Source organism: Heteronotia binoei, chromosome 5 (genome assembly GCF_032191835.1).
Source record: "Heteronotia binoei isolate CCM8104 ecotype False Entrance Well chromosome 5, APGP_CSIRO_Hbin_v1, whole genome shotgun sequence".
Lineage (NCBI taxonomy): Eukaryota > Metazoa > Chordata > Lepidosauria > Squamata > Gekkonidae > Heteronotia > Heteronotia binoei.
In genome coordinates this window covers 99800561-99824645 of record NC_083227.1, presented here as the reverse complement: position 1 = coordinate 99824645, position 24085 = coordinate 99800561, and the positions used below count along the sequence as shown (strand labels likewise).

The following is a 24085-nucleotide window of genomic DNA, read 5'->3' as shown; positions in this document are numbered from 1 at the left end:
AAGGATGAACTAGTCACTGTTAGCTTCACTATAAAACTGTTTTCATCAAATCTTTAAGGTTCTTATGTGCAACTGGAGTAACCATATCTCTCCACCCCCTCTCCTGTACCATGAAAAACTGCTGAATTTTTTTTTTTAAAAATGTATCTGCAGTGGGAGCTTGTACATGAAGTGAGAGATAGGATCCAGTGGAGATTAGCTTCTCCTTCTCAATGCAGAATCCCCCCCCCCCGGAGCAATATTTTGGGGAGCATTTTAGGCTGCCATAGGAATGGGGAGGGGGAGCTTCATTCTGCTAATAGAAATCCCTCCCATCACTAGAAGTTTCTGATTGATCCAAGCCCATGATTTCTGCAACATGCAGAGTAGCTCCTGCATTACACATCTGAGTGCAGCATTTTCAAGGTTGTAGATTTGATGATTGATATTAAGTTGACAATTTCCTGCACTTTCCCTTAATCTGCATTGGAGTAAGCTGTATCTATACTTTACATCATTTTTTGTTTTACTTGATGATTGGCATCTTGTTCCTGAAAGCAGTTATTCAGCCCATTGATTTTTGCACTTTTTTCCATAGTACCTTGTCAACTTCTGGATTGTTGTTTAAGATCAGGGGTGGCTAAACTGTGGCTCAGGAGCCACATGTGGCTCTTTCACATGTATTGTGTGGCTCTTGAAGCCCCTACCACCCCATTGGCCAACTTGGAGAAGGCATTTGTCTCTTTAAATCACTGCTGCAAACCAAACCAGCTGACAGCTTGGAGAATGTGTTTAATGTTAAAGCTTTCTTTCTTTCTTTCTTTCTTTCTTTCTTTCTTTCTTTCTTTCTTTCTTTCTTTCTTTCTTTCTTTCTTTCTTTCTTTCTTTCTTTCTTTCTCTCTTTCTTTCTTCTTTCTCTCTTTCTCTCTTTCTCTCTTTCTCTCTTTCTCTCTTTCTCTCTTTCTCTCTTTCTCTCTTTCTCTCTCTTTCTCTCTTTCTCTTTCTCTCTCTCTCTTTCTCTCTCTCTTTCTCTCTCTCTCTTTCTCTCTCTCTTTCTCTCTCTCTTTCTCTCTCTCTCTTCTCTCTCTTTCTCTCTCTCTTTCTCTCTCTCTTTCTCTCTCTCTCTCTCTCTTTCTCTCTCTCTTTCTCTCTCTCTTCTCTCTCTTTCTCTCTCTTCTCTCTCTCTCTCTCTCTCTCTCTCTCCTCTCCCTCCCCCCTCCTTCCTTCTTCAAACTTCTGATGTTTATGTCTTGTGGCTTTCAAACATCTGACTTTTATTCTGTGTGGCTCTTACATTAAGCAAGTCTGGCCACCCCTGTTTTACAGTATGGGTTTAATTGTTTGGTATTTTAAGTAAGGTGCATAGTTATTTATTATGCATAATGCTGGTAAAGTTCAGATAACCATCTGTCCATTTGGAAATATGAAGCAGTTACTTAAAAGGGACAGTGGATGCAGCAAACTAGAGAACATAATTCTTCTTTAGAAATGGGTTTCTAAGTTCCATTTATCAGCTTGATAATAGAAAGGGGCAAACAATGGGAAAGGAGTGGTGTTACAAATGCTAATATTTATTATGTATCTGGGAAAGGGGGACTGCAAGTATAATTAGAATACATAATTTCAATAGTCTTTTTTTTTTTAAATTAACATTTGTATTCCATCTGTTGACCAAAGAATTCATTCCTGGTGCGGCTTCCAACATAATAAGAATAGCTAAAATAACCATAATAACAACAACAACAAAAATACAATGCAACTGAAAACATATATGGCAAAAACATGTCAGGTAGTAGGGAACATGAAAACCTGCAGTTTAATAACAGAAATTTTAAAAGGAAAAACTAAAAGCAATAATCAAGCAGAAGGCAAGGAGGAAAATGCCAAGAATTAAGCCAATAATTAAATAGAAGGGGAGATGAAAATGAACAAATCTCACTTAAAATCCTGGTGGCAACAGAAGGGTGTAATAAATCTGGCATTCCAAGAACATTCCAGAATTGGGGCTGTAAAACTGTAAAAGCTGTGTTTCTAGTTATCACTCAAGATGGAGATGACTGCTTCAAATTGTCTCAAAAGACAGACAGGCACTTGTATTGAATAAAATGTTTAGAGTTTCAGCATAATTTGGGGTCAGGCACTTAACACAGTGAAGCTTTTCATGTTAAATATGGCTTATACCCCTTCCTTTCTCCCTAGTGGGGACTGAAAGGAGCTTACGTTATTCAGCTTGTCTCCATTTTATCCTCACAACAGCCCTGTGAGATAGGTTAAGCTGAGAGCATTTGAGTGGCCCAAGGCTACCCAGCAAGCTCCCATGGCAGAGTGGAGATTTGAACTCATGTCTGAGAGCTAGCTTGGTATAGTGGTTAAGAGTGGCAGACTGTAATTTGGAGAACCAGGTTTGAGTTTCCATTCCTCCACATGCAGCCAGCTGGGTGACCTTATGTCATTCAGAGCTCTCTCATCCCCACCTACCTCACAGGGTGTCTGTTTTGAGGAGAGGAAGGGAAGGCAATTGTAAGCTGCTCCAAGACTCCTTTGGGTAGTGAAGAGCAGGGCATAAAACCAACTCTTCTCCAAATCCTAGTCCAGCACTCTTAGCCACATTGATAACTTGTTCTACTTTTAAGCTAATTCTTCATAATACATAATTGCATTTCTGTGTCCTCTTACAGGCTGTACCTCATCAACTCTCCTGTGGTAAGAGCAGAAAACCTGAGGTTTAAGGAGGAAGGGGTAAGGGATGTGTTGAAGGATGTTTTCCTGCCATGGTACAATGCATATCGCTTCCTCATTCAGAATGTCGTCATTCTGGAACTTAAGGTACAAAGCTTTGAGACACTACCACTGAATTTTTCCTTTTTATTATGGCATTTCAAGTCAGACAGCATGCTGGCCAATTTATGTTTTCATATGTATATTCTACCATTCTGACGGCACACCTAGTAATATATGCAAGATGAATCAATGCAGTTTTAAAATAAATTGGAGTTGAGGCTATGCTATAGAAATGACCAGGTGCAGGGGAGGGCAGGACGAATGGATACAGAGAAGTACTACGCAGATAGTGAATACTATCCTTTAACAAAACCAGCTATCAAAACTTCCAAAATATTTGCATAACTTCATTAATTTGCTTTAAACTATCTCCATGCATTCTGTGAAATGAGACTGTATCAAATGCAAACTGCATTTCTTTTTTAAAAAGGCACAAGGAAACTGTTCATGTACTTAATGGTAGAAGTGGAATTATTTGACTGCAATCAGAATAAAATTGGAAGGGAGAGAAGTCTGAACCTGCATAGTTGGAGTACTTCTTGAGTACATGGTTGGAAGGATTAGCATTTAGTCTTGCCTGATGGCTTTGCCGTTCCTACAGGGCATGCAGGATGTTGCCATGAATGCTTGGACCAAACCTGCATTGATTTCAGGAAGCTAGAAACTTCTATAAGGTGAAACAGGAAACCAGCAAGTACCTCTTCCAACATCCCAAAGCCAACTCCATAGTAGCTGAAGTTTTGCCAGCTAGAGGCTGTTCCAGTTCCCGCTCATCTCTGGTGAATAAAGAAAGCCAAAAGCTGGACTTGCTAGACAGAAAAGTGTATTCATCAGGAGCGATGAGACTGAAGGTTGCTGATTGTTCTGCCTTCAAATGTTATTGTGGGATAGAATGTCTCAATTAGTGAGCTTACTGCCTGATGACAAGAAACTGTTGGCCAGAGCTCTCATTTTAGAAGGCCAGAAGCTGGGTAAACAGAAGTTAAATGTGTCTCGCCATACTGCCAATTGCCATAGTAGATTGATGGCATTGGAAATTGTGTTCAGGAGGTATTCTTAGTTAAGGTCTTCAGCTCTTCCACCAAATACAAAGGCTAAAGTTGAGGACCTCTCTTTAGAGGGGAAGGACTTATTCAGCGACCAGACAGATGTAGTACTGGATTGCATCGGGAAATATAAGATCACTGCAAGATCCTTGACCATTACACCCAATACTACTGACCCTTATAAGCAGAAATATTGGCCTAGGAACTCATAAAGTTCTCAGTACCCAACGCCCTTTAGATATTCTGATTACAGTTACCAGACCCCCTCATAGCACTCTTCAAGGCCCCAATACTCCCAACAACCACAAGGGTGGAAACAGAATAGATGCAGAAACAAACATCCCTCACAGACACCCAGAGAGCAGCAGTGAAGAGGTTGGGGGGAGGTACCCTGACTAGATAAGAATAATTTCCTTATGAATAGGTTGGCTGTGTGTTACAGTTTTTAGTTAAATGTTACAACTGTGTTAATAATAAATGGTGGTTATATATTGAAGTTGCATTCTCTGCTCCCCTACCATCTTCCTCCCATTACTTAAACGCAGTGTATGCCATTCCTCAACAAAGAGGTAATTGCGCTATTGGAGAAGGGAGCCATCTGGCCAAGACTAATACAAGATGGGATTCTTCTCTAGGTTTTTTGTGATTGACAAGAAAGGGGGTGGTAAGAGACCTATCTTGGACCTTTCTTCATGTGCCAAAATTCAGAATGCTATTGTTGCAAGAAGCCCTACCCCTTTTGTCTAATGGGGTTTGGTTTGCTATCATTGATCTGAAGGATGCTTACTTCCATGTCACTGTATGTGACTCATGCAGGAAGTACTTAGGATTCCTCTATGAAGGTGCTGTTTTATCTGTACAATGTGTTGCCTTTTGGTCTAGCAAGAGTTTTTGCAAATTGTACATCAATAATCATTTCTTAGCTTAGACTCCAAGGTTGAACAGTATATTCATATTTGGATGACTTGCTTTTTGTTGCCAACTCACACTGTGCACGGACTGTTTGACCTGTGTCCAAACAACCCTAAAAAACCCTAAAAATCATCAGTATACAGGGAGTCCAGTGGCACCTTGAAAAGACTGAGTACATCCAGTAAGAGATTGGTAGCTTGAATAGATCACATGTGAGGTGTTAAAACCACTTCTGAGACTTTGCTGTTAGCAGCAATAAAGGCAGCAGACTTCAATAAATAGTGATGGAAATTGGTTTACATTTTTAGCACTCACCTCTGCAAGGAGAACTTCATAATTAATCAGCTATTTCTGAGGCTCCCAAGGCAGCGTTAATTCTCTTCTTCAGATTGCCCTAAAACATGACAGTTTCCCTCTGTCGTATTTTAAAATAATTGAGCTAGGGTTTGGTGCCTGCGTATTGCTCTGGTGATTCTGTTAAATCCTTATGGTTGAGTGGTGTTATGCCTCCAAGATGCATTTGCGTAACTGAGAGCTTTTGCAATGATACAAATGAAAGGATTTCTTTTGAATTGATATAGAAACATGGCTCAGCATTGCTTAAATAAGTGAGAGCTGTATCTAGCTTTCAGCAACTGATGCCTGGAATGAGAGAGACGAGCTGACCACTTGCTCTTTCATGTAAGAGGCAAATATTAGATCCAAGCCTTCTGGCAAAATGGCTCCAAGTTGCATACAGCCTTTTAAGCTTTGAAATTTCAGTCAGCTGAACTATTTGCATAACATTATGTTCCATAGGGCTGAATTGAAGTGCTTTCTACCACTGCTAATGGCAGCAGAGTTCAAATAAGAGGTCTTCAGATGAGAACCCTGAAAGCAGCTATCTCTGACTGAAGCACTTTTCAAGCTATCTAATCTTATTAAAGCAATTGAAGCTATTGCTATGTAATGTTGCTTTGCTTGCCTGGCAATTTGAACTACTGATGCTATACTGAATGCTGCTATTTTTTAGTACACCAGAAGAAAGAAAGTCCTAAAACTAACCTCCCTCACAAGGGCACTCACTTTTGATGACTTTTTACTCCCCTCCCCCCAATGCAAATTTATTGTTTCTGCATATATAAGAACATTTCTCATGAATATGTTTGCTCCTGGCCCCCGTGAACTGCTTCAAACGTCTATTTTCAGTTAAGTTGCTGCATAACAGCAAATACGTCTCAATGTTCCTAATTGAGTGGATCTACTGCAGATATTACTACTTCTTGGCTGAAGTTTTTTAGGCTTCAGTAGAGGAATCTTTGTTTTGCTCTAAAACTGTAATGCCCATTGATATCTGTCTCCATATTCACAGGAGGAGGGAAAGGAGTTCCTTTACAATGAGAACACAGTTAAAGAAAACAACAACATCATGGACAAGTGGATTCTTTCCTTCACACAGTCACTCATTCATTTCTTCAAAGTAGAAATGGCAGGTGTGTGCATGTTTCCCAAGTTCAGGAAATTTATGTCCATTTGGAGTAATAAAGTGATCTAAAAGATCTGATGAGTGTTTTGTCTGACAAACACAAACCTGCCTTATATACCTAATCAGACTGTGGGTCCATCAGTGTAGGTAATATAGCTTGAGAAGCCTGTGGTTGTGTCTTTTATTTGCTTAGCTTTACCTTCTTATGACTGATAAACTCTCAAGGTAGTTCATAAGAAAATAGAATTTATTTTTTAGTTTTGTTTTTTTGCAATATAAGGAAATAGAATTAAAATAGTAATACTAGAACAAAACAAAAACCACAAAGCAACCACTCAAAATGTTAAAATATCAGTGAAAATGATGGAGAAGGGGAGAATGTTGTGTCATCAAGGATACATTGAGAAAAAGAGTGGCGTATACAGTATCTCTTACACTGATCTGGTGAAGATAATAATGCTAACTGGTAACCATGATTTTGTAACTACCCAGCCTTAGGATCATGCCATCCACCCCTCCTTCTCCCTTCTTTGTTGCAAATATTCCCCATAGGCCAGTGACCCATCTGGTCCAACACACATACAGTGGCCAAAAACAAAACAAAAACAGGGCCATCAAAAGGTCCATCAATGGAGCTAGGACACTAGAACCCCCCCCCCCACACACACACATTGGACTTAATCATGAGTTAGCATTACAAGTGAATCAGTGCCATCTTGGACTTGCAAGGAAAGAATATTAGCATTTTTTATTGTGTCAAGGTATTGTCTGAACATTCACATTAAATTTGCAAGACTTTAAATAAAGAAAACTGTGACCAGAAGGTTAAGTTATTTCAGTGTTGTTTTTTCACCTTCAGCCTACAGGCTATATACAGTGGTTCCTCGACTTGTAAAGTTTGTGGACATCCTTACCAACTGGTATGTCAGAATGAATCGCAGGAGGTTAAAGGTAGGATGTTTCTTCTTTCAGTTTACACACATGAAGGTTGGGATTAGGAAAGTCAGTAATTTGTTTTGGAATACAAGTAATTTGTATATCTTTTGAAATCTTGTTCTTATGTAAGCATATAAAATCAAAACTTGGGCTAAAAATGGTGATCTCTTTGTCTCTACAATCACTTAGGGTGAAAATGGAACTGATGACTGCATCATGGCCTTAGAAACCTTATTCAGTGTTCTGTTCTCTATGTGCAGACTTATGGTGAGGGCAAACTGTTTTATACTTAGTCCTTTTTATGACTTCTCTTACACACTTAATTACGGAAGCTTTCTTGTCCTATAAAGTTAATGATGCTTCACTGGAAAACAGAGGGCATATAACACACTGTGTGTGCTGTGACTCCTTGAAGTCTGTGGGAATGGGGATATAATTTGGTGTCCTGACAATCATAGCTTTCATTTTTTAAAAAATGTTTCTGGAAATCTAATTGGCAGTGTGTAGGCAATGCCAGATTGACATCTCAGAAGTGACAGAATTAAGTGGATAGTAGTAGGTGTCCGCTACCTTAGCTCCTTACTCTGCCGTATAAACAAAACCAGCATAAATAATGCTGACTAAGAAAAGAATAAATGATGCATATAGTAAAAAATGCATGGCTGCTTAGTTTGCAGAATGTATCTAGTTCTTAGAAATGAGTTTTTCTTCTGTAACCTTGTCTGTTACCTTGGTAGAAAATGTTATTTTAAGCAGTAAGCACAGATTTATCGACAGCCCTGGCTCTCAACTTGCAACATTTAGCCTTGTGGACAGGGCAGTATTCAATACCATACTTCTGTCCTCAAAGTGTTGATAAACGCACTTTCAGTATCTTAATCCTCAGTGCCTGACTTGCCTATAGTAGGGATAGCAGTGATACCCTGAAGCTTCTACATCGTTTATGAGAGAAAGAGAAGAGGACTAGTCCATTGACAGCAGAAAAGGTTTCAAAACTGTTTGCTGTGCTGACAGATCCTTCTTCTTTCCCAAGTCTAGTTGCCATTATTCAGAATATAGTAAGGGAATGGGGCTCCATCAAGGGAACATATGGAAGTGCAGTTATGTCTTTTAATGGGAATTGATGGAAACTCTGTGGTAAAACCATAGACTGTCTAGTGATTGCTAGAGTTGACTGACATTGTTCCCTGGGAAGTGACATTATGCCATTGCTCAATAGTGTCTTTTGTAACATTATCTTTCTTCCACTGACCTCAGGACTGATAGTGGGAAAGTGGCAAGCCTGGTAATTTCTGCCTAGATGCTTCCTAATATGATAGGAGGCCTCATTAAAGGCCTCAAAAAAAATTAGCCAATGGTGTCTAAATTTCCAAGCTCAATAGGCAATCAGAATATACATATGTTTTATTTTATTAGATTTATATATCCCACCCTTCCTTCAAAGCAGGCTCAGGGCGGGTTCCATGAGAAACTGTAAAATTAAATAAATTGACATTAAATTTAATATTAAATATAAGAACATAAGAGAAGCCATGTTGGATCAGACCAATGACCCATCCAGTCCAACACTCTGTGTCACACAGTGGCCAAATACACACACACACACATGCACACTGTGGCTAATAGCCACTGATGGACCTCTGCTCCATATTTTTATCCAATCCCTTCTTGAAGCTGGCTATGCTTGTAGCCGCCATCACCTCCTGTGGCAGTGAATTCCACATGTTAATCACCCTTTGGGTGAAGAAGTACTTCCTTTTATCCATTTTAACCTGACTGCTCAGCAATTTCATTGAATGCCCACAAGTTCTTGTATTGTGAGAAAGGGAGAAAAGTACTTCTTTCTCTACTTTCTCCATCCCATGCATAATCTTGTAAACCTCTATCATGTCACCCTGCAGTCGACGTTTCTCCAAGCTAAAGAGCCCCAAGCGTTTTAACTTTTCTTCATAGGGATAGTGTTCCAAACCTTTAATCATACTAGTTGCCCTTTTCTGGACTTTTTCCAATGCTATAATATCCTTTTTGTGGTGCGGTGACCAGAATTGCACACAGTACTCCAAATGAGACCGCACCATCGATTTATACAGGGGCATTATGATACTGGCTGATTTGCTTTCAGTTCCCTTCCTAATAATTCCCAGCATGGCGTTGGCCTTTTTTATTGCAATTGCACACTGTCCTGACATTTTCAGTGAGTTATCTACCACGACCCCAAGATCTCTCTCTTGGTCAGTCTCTGCCAGTTCACAACCCATCAACTTGTATTTGTAGCTGGGATTCTTGGCCCCAATGTGCATTACTTTGCACTTGGCCACATTGAACCTTATCTGCCATGTTGTCGGCCACTCATCCAGCCTCAACAGATCCCTTTGGAGTGCCTCACAGTCCTCTCTGGTTCTCATCACCCTGAACAATTTAGTTTCATCTGCAAACTTGGCCACTTCACTGCTTACTCCCAACTCCAGATCATTAATGAACAAGTTAAAGAGCATGGGACCCAGTACTGATCCTAAAATGTATCCTAAAAATCTTCTTCGTGGTCTCTGTGCATCACACTGATGGGATTAGGCGCCTGCGCCGATCACGATCGGTAACTTCAAAAGCTGCGGATTTCCGCGCCCTAGGCCCGGCGCGCATGCGCACAGCCCCACTGCGCATGCTCACCGAGCCCGGGGCGGACATCCCGCCAGTTCTCTTCTGACCGCCGCTCGGATCAGTCGATCTTTTTCGCTACGGTCGGTAAAAATTTTCCTATATCTATTAGACTGTGGATTTCAAAGTTTTCTTGTTTTAGTTTATTATTTTCGTTTTAAGAAGAGGGAACGACGTCTGGAAACTCCCTTCCAGTTCCCACTTTTCCTTTCCTTATCCCTCCCCTCCCCCTTACCCTTTCCCGCCACGCATGGAAAGGCGCTGGGGATTTTTTCGGAGGTGCACGAGGTGTGGCAGCAAGATAGCCCCTCCAGACGGTCATTCTCTCTGCTTGCTCTGCCTTGGGGAATCCCATATTCCGGACTCGTGCATATATTGTTCGAGGTTTTCAAAACAAACGAGGAAAAACCGTGCAGCCCGGCTGGCTGCCGCGCTATTGGAGAGAGCGCTTTCACCGAAGAAGATGTCGACCACACCAAAACCGTCGACATCCGAGTCGGTCGATACCGACGGGGCCCTTACCGACACCGATCGCCCCAACAAGAAAGCGGGCTCGGCACAAAAGTCGGACTCCTCTACGCCCGCAAAACGGCCTAGGGAGGAGAAGGTCGCCCACACCGAAACGAAGAAAAGGAAGGCAGACAAACCCAAATCCAGTGGGCATTCTGCTTCCTCGACCCCGACGTCGCCATCGGTACAGACGATCGAGAAGATCCCACCGCTTAAGCTGTTCGCCTCGCCGAACCGTCGCCATAGTCTACCGACACTCTCAGCCATGTCGACACAGATAGCGATTTCATCGGACTCCGATATCGAACTTACCCAACGCTCGGGAACGGAGCAGAGTCCAACGGACGAACGTCGCCCTCGAACCCCATCCCCGCAACCTAAGGGAGACGACCGGGTGACTCCCCCAAGGGGTCGGTCTCGAAGCCCACGTAGACCTCTCACCCCCCGCCATCGCTCCCGAAGCAGACCTCGGGACCGATCACATAGCCGCTCTAGGAGCCCTAGACGTCGGCACCGATCGCGTGAATCGACAAAGACCAGATCACCGGTCGATCGTTCACCGAGATCGAAGCCCAGAGACAGCTCACCTCTCCGGAAGCCACCACCTCCGATACCATGGGACCAGAGACAGTGGCAGTACTTATACGGATCTTGCCAGATGCCCTCAGTTTTTCCTTGGATACCCCCCAGACAAATGGACTGGGATCAGCTATCTGAGGCGTCGGTGAGATCCAGAACCTCCTACCATACACCGAGGCATACACCATCGGCATCGCTGGCAAAGGCCCCGACTACCGAAAAGCCACCAAAGCAAGGCTCTCCTCGACCCCGAGGACAAGGGAAAGTATCCCCAGAACCAGACAAGACCCCGGAACCCCGTCCTAGGTCAGAGCACTCAGAGTCGCCAGACGATTCTAAGTCGGGGGAAGAGTCTGCCTCAGAAGACCAAGGCACCCCTTCCTCCCCGGAGCAACCATCCCCTTCGGAGAAGGTCGAGGAACAACAACCGATATCTCCATCTGAAGATCTAAAATCTTATGGGGACCTTATTAAACGCATGGCCCAGACACTGGCCCTGACTACGGTCCAGCCTCAACCAGTAGTAACGGACAATGTATTCGATGTAGTACAACTGGACACCTCCACGGCAGTGGCACTCCCTCTAACGTCGGTCATGTTACACACAGCCAAGTCCGCATGGGACAAACCTGCGTCGACACCAATATCGTCTCGTAGGCTTGACCACATGTATAGGATTCAGGAGTCGACTGCTGAATTTCTATTTAACCACCCTAAGCCGAACTCGGTGGTCGTCGCCTCTTCTTCCAAGGCTAGGAAGACCCATTCAACCCCCCCTGACAGGGAGGGCAAGAAGTTGGACAACCTGGGTCGGCGGTTCTATACAGCGGGCTCACTGGGCGTAAAAATGGCGAACTACACAGCGTGCATGGGACGCTACCAATATGCCCTATGGGACCAACTCTCCTCCATTTTACCTACTCTCCCAGAACAAACAAAGACAGCTGTCAGGAAGCTGCAAAAAGAAGGAATCCTACTAGCGAAACAACAAATCAGTTCCGCAAAGCACGTTGGCGATATAGGGGCAAAAACCATCTCCTCGGCCGTGACACTCAGAAGACACTCGTGGTTAAGGTCGACGGCCCTCCAACCGGATACACAATCGTATATAGAAGATTTGCCATTCGATGGTACCGGTTTGTTCAGTGCAACCACCGACACCGCTTTACAAGAGTTAGATAAAAGTATTAAAACGTCAAGAAACCTAGGGGTATCCACCTCATCGAAAACACAGACCAAGAGACCTTGGTCGAAAAATTGGAACAAGAAACCGTTCTCAAAACAGCAGGGGGACCAGCAGTGGAGACCCAAAGGTTCGGGATCTTTCTCTAAGCCCCAGTATGGTACAAAGTCAAAATACTCACCACCCTCTACTCAGACCCCTCGCCAAAAGGGAAATCGGCAGCCCAAACAGGGCCTTTGACTGTCTCCCCCTGTATTCTTACCCATCCCCATCCCCTGGGAACCAGACAAGACTATACCCTTTCTTTCCAGCTTGGACCAAAATCACTACCGACAAATGGGTCCTCTCTATTATTCTATGGGGCTACCAAATAGAATTTCAACAACACCCTACTGTCCCTACAATCGTCCACACCACGCACTCTCCGATATTGAAGGAAGAGGTACAAGCCCTACTAAACAAAAATGCAATAGAGGCAGTCCCTCAGCATCAAGAAAGACAGGGATTCTACTCCCGGTATTTTATAATCCCCAAGCGGGATGGTGGCCTCCGGCCTATCATGGACTTGAGAGCTCTAAACATTTTCATCACCGCTCACAGGTTCAGGATGACGTCACTGCAAAACATTCTACCCCTACTCAATCAGGGAGACTGGATGGCCACGTTAGACCTGCAGGACGCATACTTCCATATAAGTATCCACCCAGACCATCGGAAGTTCCTCAGGTTTACTATCGGGAAATCCCACTTCCAGTACCGGGCATTGCCGTTCGGACTTTCGACAGCCCCGAGGGTCTTTACGAAGACCATGGCAGTAGTAGCAGCACACCTCAGGCTGCAAGGGATAATGGTGTTTCCCTATATAGACGATTGGCTACTGGTGGCAGACTCCGAACATCGTCTTCTACATCACATCCAGATAACCTTGACCCTCCTACAGAAATTGGGACTACAGGTCAACAACAAAAAGTCTCATCTTCAACCATGCCAAAGGACAAAATTCATAGGAGCAATCTTAGATACAAGAAAGTGCAAGGCGTTTCTCCCACCGGACAGAGCAAACGACATCATCTCGCTTGTGTCAGAATTTCTCCACAACCAACGGTGAGAGCGAAACAGATACAGCGCCTCCTAGGCCTGATGGCCGCAACGACAGCAGTCATTACATTTGCCAAGCTTCATATGCGGATGCTCCAATTATGGTTCATCAATGCATTCAACTACCTGAGGGACCCCCCGTCGCGCAGAATGCACATTCCAGAACCAGTCCTATTCTCTCTAAGGTGGTGGCACCAGAGACAACATCTAATGGAAGGTGCCCCATTTCACAGGGAGGCCCCATCTTTGACGATAACCACAGATGCATCCCTATGGGGCTGGGGTGCACATCTGGACGGCATGTGTGTTGGGGACAGATGGCCTCCATGTCACCTAGAATTTCACATAAACTTTTTAGAACTGCTGGCAATCCATCATGCCATCATCTCATTCCGAAAACTACTTGCCAACAGATCGGTGGCAATCCTTACAGACAACACAACAGCCCTAGCATACATAAACAGACAAGGGGGCACGGTGTCCCGGAAGCTTTGTCTACTAGCTTTACGCATCTGGGAGATGTGCAGAGAAACACGGACGACCTTGACTGCAGCACATCTTCCGGGCACTCTCAACTCTTGTGCGGACTCTCTAAGCAGAGGGGGTGCCGTACTCCACGAATGGGAAATGAACTGGAAATTCCTTCGTCCAGTTTTTCAGAGGTGGGGAACACCGGAAATAGACGTGTTTGCGACGCGCAAGAATTCAAAGTGCAAGGAATTCTGCTGCAGGGGGGGAGCAGATCCGAGATCACTGGGGGACGGCCTGATATTGCCATGGAAGGGACAACACGTGTACTTGTTCCCTCCCATCCCGCTCATAACCAGAGTGATCCACAAGATTCACAGCGAAAGGCCACGGGGGATCCTAGTCACCCCGTGGTGGCCGAGACAACATTGGTTTGCCCCAATCCTACGCATATCCGAGGGGGTTTACCATCAGTTCCCACCAGCCGCGGACCTGCTAGTGTCGCATCAAGGGAAGGTGACTCATCACGATGCACCGCACCTGAAATTAACAGCGTGGTGGCTATAACTCCCCCTTTATCAGCCAGAGCGCAAGACGTTATCTTGAACTGTAGAAAACTATCCACACGAAAGTCCTATGAGTACAAGTGGTCTAAGTTTGTGGAGTTTGCTTCATCGGAGGGAGCAAACCCAGCTACAGCGGGCCTTTCCAAGGTGTTAGATTTCATCCTCACCCTTATCGACAAGGGATTAGCAGTGTCATCAGCTAGGGTATACTTGGCTGCCATATCAGCCAATCACGCAAGCATTGAAGGCCACTCGGTGTTTTCACACCCAGACTCTAAGAAGTTCCTTCGTGGACTTGCCAGACTGTACCCTGCAGTAAGAGTCCCAGCCCCCGCTTGGGACCTCCCTGGAGTCCTACACGCCTTATCGGGGAAACCATTTGAGCCTATGGCGTCATGTCCTTTGCAGTTGCTAACGTGGAAGACAGCTTTTCTCTTAGCCATTACGTCGGCCAGGAGAGTAGGGGAACTAGCCGCTCTCCGCTGTGACAACCCATACTTACGCTTTAGTGCTGAAGGTGTCTGGTTGAGGCCAGATATCAGATTCCTCCCCAAGGTGATATCCTCATTCCACTTAAATAAAGAAATATACCTACCGGTGTATTTCCCCAATCCTGCGACGGAAGGGGAGCGCAGACTCCATGCACTTGATGTCAAGAGGGCATTATCCTTCTACCTACACAGAATGGGACCTTTCCGTAAGGACTCCAGACTTTTTCTGTCCTATGCCAGGGCATCTCAAGGAAAGAAGGCCTCAGCTCAGAGGATTTCAAAATGGATCTCAGAGACCATAAAGCTCTGTTACTTGATAAATAAGAGACCTTTGCCTGGCCCCATTAAAGCGCACTCCACGAGGGCGATGGCCACTTCAGCAGCCTTTATGAGAGGAGTGCCCCTGGGTGACATTTGTGCAGCAGCCACGTGGTCGTCACCGCATACCTTCGTGAAACACTATGCGTTGGACCTGAGATGGCATCAAGGCACCTCGGTGGGCCAGGCGGTACTGCAGTCGCTGTCTTACTGATGAACCGGAGCACCCTCCTCCAGGTAGGACATTGGCTTGCTAGTCTCCCATCAGTGTGATGCACAGAGACCACGAAGAAGATAAACAGGTTTCTTACCTGTAACTGATGATCTTCGAGTGGTCATCTGTGCAGTCACACTACCCGCCCTCCTTCCCCTCTGCTGCCGGTCCATCATTGGATTATGCAGCGGTCAGAAGGAACTGGCGGGATGTCCGCCCCGGGCTCGGTGAGCATGCGCAGTGGGGCTGTGCGCATGCGCGCCGGGCCTAGGGCGCGGAAATCCGCAGCTTTTGAAGTTACCGATCGTGATCGGCGCAGGCGCCTAATCCCATCAGTGTGACTGCACAGATGACCACTCGAAGATCATCAGTTACAGGTAAGAAACCTGTTTTTCTAAGCATGATCCCCTTCCTATCATTTCACTCATTTGATCTGCACAGTTATGTCATTTATAGACTTTCATCATCCCTGGGCTTCCTTGTTCTTGAAGTGGGCTCTTTTCTGTGCTTCAATGGCTATCTGTTAGATGATAAAAAAAAACTAGGGAAGAGAACAACTTTTCTTGCTTAAAATACCAACATTAGATGGTGGTAAACTTTGTGATCTGGCTGCTTTAATTCCCTCTAATTATGCAGTTTCCAAGAGGAAGCTCTTTCTGTCATGCATTACCTGGTTTGCATCTAGAACTAAATTACACTTTGTAATGTCAAATATTAATATTGCACTTCTGTAAGAAAATGTGAAGGAAAGCTTGAATTCTAGGCAGTAGAATTTAATAATTGGACATACAAAAACATTTAGCAATTATTAGAATTTAGAACGTTGAAAAACAGGGCATGCATATGAATAATGAGATAATATAGAATTGTCATTTTAGGCACCTTACACTCCATTTATCACTGAACTGATGTACCAGAATTTGAAGACTCTGATTGATTCAGCCTCTGTTCAGGACAAGAACACAGATAGTATTCACTACCTCATGCTTCCTCAAGTCAGGTAAGAGACTCCATTGACCTATAGTGGATGACAATTCCTTGAGGTGTGATCTATCAATGCTCTTGTACACTTTGTAACATTTTGTGGTTCTTAATGAATTCTTAATGGATGAATGGTGATAGTCCTGGTCACCATGAGATGAGTTAATATGCTCAGAAGAACTAGTTTAGAATATATGCATTAGTAAGGCTGCCAGAGATTGTTATTTATTCAGATCATTTTTTATCCCACCCTTCCACTCCAAGGAGTTCCTGGGGGTGACAGAGGACAGTGAGGATGTGTTAGAGTTTTTACTAGGACTGGTTTTTAATTTTCAATTTTAACATCCATCTTTCTTTGCAAATGTAAGCATATTTGTTTAAAGTAAGTTAAACCAAAGGAAAGCAGTTTTTCTGAATTACAGGGAAGTAGAACATTACAGTAGAAAAGAGCAAGAGTCCAGTAGTACCTTAAAAGACTAATATAATTTGTGGCAGGATATGAACTTTCAGGAATCACTGTTCACTTGTTCATATCCTTCTTCACAGGCTGTGGCAAATCAAATGCAAGACTGTGATTAGGCAGGCAAAAAGGGACTATGAGGAGCATATTGCAAAAAACATAAAGACCAACAATAAAAATTTCTTCAAATGTATTTGAAGCAGGAAACCAGCCAGGGAGGCAGCGGAGCCCTTGGATGACCAAGGGGTAAAAGGATTACTGAAGGAGGATAGGGAAATGGCTGAGAAGCTGAATGCATTTTTTGCCTCCATCTTCACAGTGGAAGATGAGAAGTGTTTGCCCGCTCCAGAACCACTAATTTTGGAAGGAGTGTTGAAAGGCCTGAGTCCTACAACTGATTGACGAATTAAGAACTAATAAGAACATAAGAGAAGCCATGTTGGATCAGGCCAATGGCCCATCCAGTCCAACACTCTGTGTCACACAGAGGCCAAAACCCAAGGGCTATCAGGATGTCCAACAGTGGACCAAAACTCCCTCCAACTGATAAAAACATAAGAGAAGCCATGTTGGATCAGGCCAATGGCCCATCTAGTCCAACACTCTGTGTCACACAGTGGCAAAAAAATTATATATATATATATACACACACACACACACTCTCTCTGTGGCTAATAGACACTGATGGACCTCTGCCCCATATTTTTATCTAACCCCTTCTTGAAGCTGTCTATGCTTGTAGCCGCCACCACCTACTGTGGCAGTGAATTCCACATGTTAATCACCCTTTGGGTGAAGAAGTACTTCCTTTTATCTGTTTTAACCTCACTGCTCAGCAATTTCATTGAATGCCCTTGAGTTCTTGTTTTGTGAGAAAGGGAGAAAAGTACTTCTTTCTCTACTTTCTCCATCCCATGCATTATCTTGTAAACCTCTATCATGTCACCCCGCAGTCGACGTTTCTCCAAGCTAAAGAGCCCCAAGTGTTTTTACCTTTCTTCGTAGGGAAAGTGTTCCAAACCTTTAATCATTCTAGTTGCCCTTTTCTGCACTTTTTCTAATGTAATAATATGCTTTTTGAGGTGTGGTGACCAGAATTGTACACAGTATTCCAAATGAGACCGCACCATCGATTTATACAGGGGCATTATGATACTGGCTGATTTGTTTTCAATTCCCTTCCTAATAATTCCCAGCTGTGCTGGGCAGGGCATATCTCCAGGATGGAAAACCACCGCCTTCCCAAGATTGCCCTGTATGGCGAACTTTCCACCGGCCATCGAAATAGAGGGGCACCAAAAAAGAGGTACAAGGACTCCTTGAAGAAAACCCTTGGTACCTGTTGCATTAACCATCACCAGTGGTCTGACCTAGCCTCAGATCGCAAAGCATGGAGGCACACCATCCACCAGGCTGTCTCTTCCTTTGAAAACGCACACATAGCTGGTCTTGAGGACATAAGGAGATTGAGGAAGAATCGTACTCCTACAGCACCAACTCCAAATCAGACTTTTCCCTGCAGCAACTGTGGCCGGACCTGCCTGTCCCGCATTGGTCTTGTCAGCCACCAGTGAGCCTGCAGCAGACATGGACTACTGCACCTTTCTTAAATCTTCGTTCGCGAAGTCAAGCCGAGAGAATTCCCAGCATGGCGTTGGCCATTTTTATTGCAAGTCACCAGGTCCGGATGGCATACATCTAAGAGTTCTGAAAGAAGTCAAAGTTGAACTTGTGGATCTCCTGACAAAAATATGTAATCTTTCATTGAAATCTGCCTCTGTTCCTGAGGACTGGAAGGTAGCAAATGTCAGCCCCATCTTTAAAAAGCGTTTCAGATGAGATCCAGGAAATTACAGGCCAGTCAGTCTGACTTCAATACCGGGAAAGTTGGTAGAAACCATTATCAAGGACAGAATGAGTAGGCACATTGATGAACACAAGTTATTGAGGAAGACTCAGCATGGATTCTGTAAGGGAAGATCTTGCCTCACTAACCTGTTACAGTTCTTTGAGTGGGTGAACAAACATGTGGACAAAGGGGACCCAATAGATGTTGTTACTTTGACTTCCAGAAAGCTTTTGATAAAGTTCCTCATCAAAGGCTCCTTAGTAAGCTCGAGAGTCATGGAGTAAAAGGACAGATCCTCTTGTGGATCAAAAGCTGGCTAATTAATAGGAAGCACTCTCTGTATAAATGGGCAATCTTCACAATGGAGAATGGTAAATACTGGGGTGCCGCAGGGCTCAGTACTGGGTCCCATGCTCTTTAACTTGTTCATTAATGATTTGGAGTTGGGAGTAAGCAGTGAAGTGGCCAGGTTTGCAGATGGCACTAAATTGTTCAGGGTGGTGAGAACGAGAGAGGATTGTGAGGCACTCCCAAGGGATCTGTTGAGGCTGGGTGAGTGGGCGTTGACGTGGCAGATGAGGTTCAATGGGGCCAAGAATCCCAGCTACAAATACAAGTTGATGGGTTGTGAACTGGCAGAGACTGACCAAGAGAGAGATCTTGGGGTCATGGTAGATAACTCACTGAAAATGTCAAGACTGTATGTGATTGCAATAAAAAAGGCCAATGCCATGCTGGGAATTATTAGGAAGGGAATTGAAAACAAATCAGCCAGTATCATAATGCCCCTGTATAAATCGATGGTGCGGTCTCATTTGGAGTACTGTGTACAATTCTGGTCACCACACCTCAATAAGGATATTATAGCATTGGAAAAAGTCCAGAAAAGGGCAACTAGAATGATTAAAGGTTTGGAACACTATCCCTACGAAGAAAGGTTAAAACACTTGGGGCTCTTTAGCTTGGAGAAATGTCAACTGCGGGGTGACATGATAGAGGTTTACAAGATTATGCATGGGATGGAGAAAGCAGAGAAAGAAGTACTTTTTCCCCTTTGTCACAATACAAGAACTTGTGGGCATTCAATGAAATTGCTGAGCAGTCGGATTAAAACGGATAAAAGGAAGTACTTCTTCACCCAAAGGGTGATTAACTTGTGGAATGCACTGCCACAGGAGGTGGTGGCAGCTACAAGCATAGCCAGCTTCAAGAAGGGATTGGATAAAAATATGGAGGAGAGGTTCATCAGTGGCTATTAGCCACAGTGTGTGTGTGTGTGTGTGTGTGTGACACAGAGTGTTGGACTGGATAGGCCATTGGCCTGATCCAACATGGCTTTTCTTATGTTCTTATGTTCTCTCAAGATTGTCATCCAGTTGAAATATTAATATTTTGGATGGCGGTTGTTTTTGCTCATGATAACAGCCACCGGTCAGTTGTAAGGTTTAAATGGCTAGTGGCTGTTTCACAAGCCGGTTTTGCCTGCCACTACTTTTTTCTGGGAGGGGAGAGTGAAAATGATAGCTGAAATGGCTTGCACGGGGTATAATGGTTCTGTATATATTCAAGTTTCCTGAATATTTCCTGAATACCAATATTATACTGGTATTGGTATTCAGGTATATCAGGAAATACCAATATTTTTCTGGTCCAATATATACAGATTTTTAAAAATCCCATTTTTTTCTTGTGTACCCCTAGTTGTAACTTTAAAGAATTTGCTTCAGTTAATGGAAACAGAATTGAAATATTTTTCCCCCATATGAATCTAGGGAGGATCTGATTGACAAAAATATAGAAAATTCTGTTTCCCGGATGCAGTCTGTTATTGAACTTGGACGAGTAATCAGAGATAGAAAAACGATTCCTGTAAAGGTAAGGTAATTTCTTTTATATCAATGTACCATAAGTACATATTGGCTCTGTCAGAGAATGTCATGAGTGAATCAATATGATCCAAAAGATGAACTGAGAGATTTAAATGGTCATGGTTATATTTTACTGTAGCCCTTGGTTTTCTTTTTCCAGACTAATGTTGAATTTTAATTTCAGTATCCACTGAAAGAGGTAGTGGTCATCCATCATGATCCTCAAGCACTGGAAGACATCAGATCCTTGGAAAAGTATATACTAGAGGTACAGTGGAAAAGCAGAAGGCATGACTCATACCTTATCTGATTCCAGGTTCTCTTATGGATTGGGAATTAACTAAAAACAGGAAGCAGATAGTAGGAATAAATGGTCTGTTCCTGCAATTGGAGTGATGTGAACAGCAGGGTCCCTTGGGAATCTATATTGGAACAGGTGCTTTTCAGTTCGTTCATAAATGACCTGGAATTAGGGGTGAATACTGAGGTGGCAAAGTTTACAGGTGACACCGAATTATTTAGGGTGGTTAAGACAAAAACAGATTGCAAAGAACTGCAAAAGGATCTCTTCGAACTGGGAGGATGGGCATTAAAATAGCAAATGAGATTCAGTGTGAGCAAGTATAAAGTGATGCATATTGGGGCAAATAATCCCAACTTCGCATATACACTGATAGGACCTGAGCTGGCAACAGCAGAGCAAGAAATGAAGTGGTAGTGGATAGCTCAATGAAAGTGTCCACCCAGTGTGTGGCTGTTCTGAAAAATACAAATTTTGTGCTGGCCATAATTAGAGGTAGGAATGGAGAATAAAACCACCGCTATCATACTGCCTTTATACAAATCTGTAGTGAAACCATACTTGGAATATTATATACAGTTCTGGTCATTGCACTAAAAAAGAGATATTGTAGAGCTTGAAAGGGTACAGAAAAGAGCAACCAAAATGATCAGAGACCAGAGCAGCTGCTATAAGAATTGTGTCACACAGCGTACAGTTAAGTTGTGGAACTTGCTTCCACTAATTTGGAAGGCTTTAAAAAGGGAGTGGATGCATTCATGGATGACTGGGCCGTCAGAGGCTACTAACCTCTTAATCAGTTGCTGGGGAGTACAGACAGGGTGATGCTGTTGCAGTCTTCTTGTTCGAGGGCTTCCTAGAGGTATGGACAGAATGCTGGACCAGATGGGCCTTTGGTTTGATCCATTGTGGCTCTTCTTGTGTTCTTACCAAAAGCTCTTTTTATTCACACTCTGGCTGCTGCCATGTTGTAAGCTTGGCAAGTTGGACTATATGAGAGCTTAGAGATACAAGCTACACAGGATAATGACAACTATGGACACTGAGGGGTCTTTCATCTCAGTGCCATTCTTCCTTCACTGCTTGGTCACCAAGTGCTTAGAGTAGGTCAAGGTGATGAAAGGATGTATTCAGCAGGTTCAGTATGACTGATTTTTACCTGTTCAAAAAGTTGCTTTAGAGTCAGAAGCCAATCACATTTAGAGACAAGTTGCAACTATAAATATAGTGATGATGAAGTGTGGAGCAAAACTCATATAGAGAATCCCAGCAGAGAAAATGGCAATGAATAAGAGTCTGCTACACCACTTTCTGCTTAACTGCAGAATGCAATGCTGAACAGAAAGTGGGGGGGAAACAGACATCCTTTTAGATCTTCAGTTGACAAATGCCTTTTTCTACCATCTTGGAGAAGACATTACTATATAATGGGGTGACCTATATATCATAGTACTATTTATAGTAAATAATGAGGGTATTTTAAAATGTCTCTACTGTGGAGCAGTGTTTAAAAGTCAGTCAGTCACAGTCACATTTTATTTGTATCCCGCCCTCCCCGACCAAGCGGCTCAGGGCGGCTAACAGCATAACATTCAATACATACATTATATAATAAATAACATTTGAAGACAAATTAAAATCCATAAAATTCTAAAAACATTAATACATTTAGTGCTATTCATCGGCAAGTTTACTTGGCAATTTAGTAGTATCAGCTGGTGAAGGCCATTTGGAACAGGATGGTTTTGCAGGCCCTGCGGAATTGTTCAATGTCCCGCAGGGCCCGCATTTCCTCTGGGAGTTGATTCCACAGCTGTGGGGCCAAAACTGAGAAGGCCCGAGTACGGGTACTCTGGAGTCTTACCTCCTTTGGGCCAGGGATAGTCAGCAGATTCTTCCCTGCTGACCTCAGTGCTCTCTGGGGTTCATACACCTCAAGTACCAGCCAAACTGCCACCAGCAAGCTTATTTTACAATCCGGTTTTTTGAAAAATAGGGCTTGAACTGAAGTTCTGCAGATCTGCAAGCTTATCCTGTTCTGTTTTCATAAAAATGATTAGAGGTTTACAAGTTGGGGATCTGCAAGGATCTCATTTTCCCATCCTTTCTGGGTTTCTTTGACATTGGGGGAGTTTTAAAAATAGTTCTGGGAGTTTTGTAGAGCTGCTTATGGAAAGGTTGTACATGTGGAAAGTGTAATGCTTCCCCCTGTAATGCAGCTAGTGAAAAATACATGCTGAACCACCTTTGTAAAAACCTTATAACTTGCCTATTGATATCTTTCTTCAACCTAAAGCGTATTGTGGAAACATTGAGATTTATTAAGGTGCAAATGAAAGAAAGCAAATAGTACTTGTTCTATCCTTTTTAGAAAACAAACAGATGGGAAGACATGTAAACTGTTTTGATTGGTCTGTATAGGTAAATTGCTTTCATCTAAGTATTGCTGCAAAGGGCTTATTGCAAACAGTTCCTCTGTATGGGAAACAGAGCCAATTCAGACCTTTATGCCATTCTAAAAATTACAGTGTACGCTCTGACAAAGTGACCCCAAGTATGGTTTTATGTGATTGAATTCTTATAAGTCTGTGCCTCATAAAAGACATTGATCTCTTTATAATATTGCATACATATTCTGTCAGACAACAGATTGTATGGGGCACTGTAGAAGTATGCTAAAGCACATTTTTGGGTGCAAAATAGAAAGGTACCCTATTTCATTGGGCCAGCTGCTGTTATACTCTATACCAGGAGCAGCCAAACTTACTTAATGTAAGAGCCACATAGAATAAATGTCATATGTTCAGGAGCTGCAAGACAAATACGTTAGATGTTTGAGAAAGGAAGGAAAATAGATGGGGGGGAGAGGGAGAGTAAAAAGAAAGCAACTTTAAATGCATTATCCAAATGGCTGACTTGACTTGGATAAGTGATTTAAAGAGACAGATGACTTCTCCACACCAGCTGTCAGGGTGGTGGGGGCTTCGAGAGCTGCACAATATGTGTGAAGGAGCCACATGTGCCTCTCAAGTTGCAGTTTGGCCACCCCTGCTCTGTACGTACACTGGAGAGCAAAGCATTTCTTTAGATAGAATAATTAGAAGCTGAGAATTGAGAATGTCTGATGTGTTTGATGAAGGGAGCTTTAACTTTTGAAAGTTTAAACCCAGACAATCTTGTTGGTATTTAAGGTGCTACTGGACTGGAACTTAGCTCTTCTACTGCAGATAAACAATGCTACCCTACTGGTGTAGCAGTTAAGAATGTTGAACTAGGATCTGGAGGACTTCCGGGGAAGGAAAATTCTGAGCTGAGCTGTCTCTCATAACGGGAGCAGGCTGGAACTTCTGTTCGGGGTAGTAGAAGGCAAATTAATGCCTACTGCCTACTTTTCTCAGTGAGAGAAGAGTCCAAGACATGCACGG

At 43.3% G+C, this 24085-nt stretch overlaps 1 protein-coding gene across 1 annotated transcript in view; it reads left to right on the top strand.

Annotated features, from left to right (window-relative positions):
• Positions 1 to 24085, top strand: part of IARS1 (isoleucyl-tRNA synthetase 1) — a 150601-nt gene that overhangs the window by 92075 nt on the left and 34441 nt on the right. Inside the window, exons 18-24 of the mRNA XM_060239879.1 lie at positions 2658 to 2805; positions 6070 to 6190; positions 7043 to 7134; positions 7309 to 7386; positions 16080 to 16201; positions 20264 to 20366; positions 20544 to 20627. Coding sequence (XP_060095862.1) covers positions 2658 to 2805; positions 6070 to 6190; positions 7043 to 7134; positions 7309 to 7386; positions 16080 to 16201; positions 20264 to 20366; positions 20544 to 20627 — 748 coding nt within the window. The remainder of the gene's footprint in view (positions 1 to 2657; positions 2806 to 6069; positions 6191 to 7042; positions 7135 to 7308; positions 7387 to 16079; positions 16202 to 20263; positions 20367 to 20543; positions 20628 to 24085) is intronic.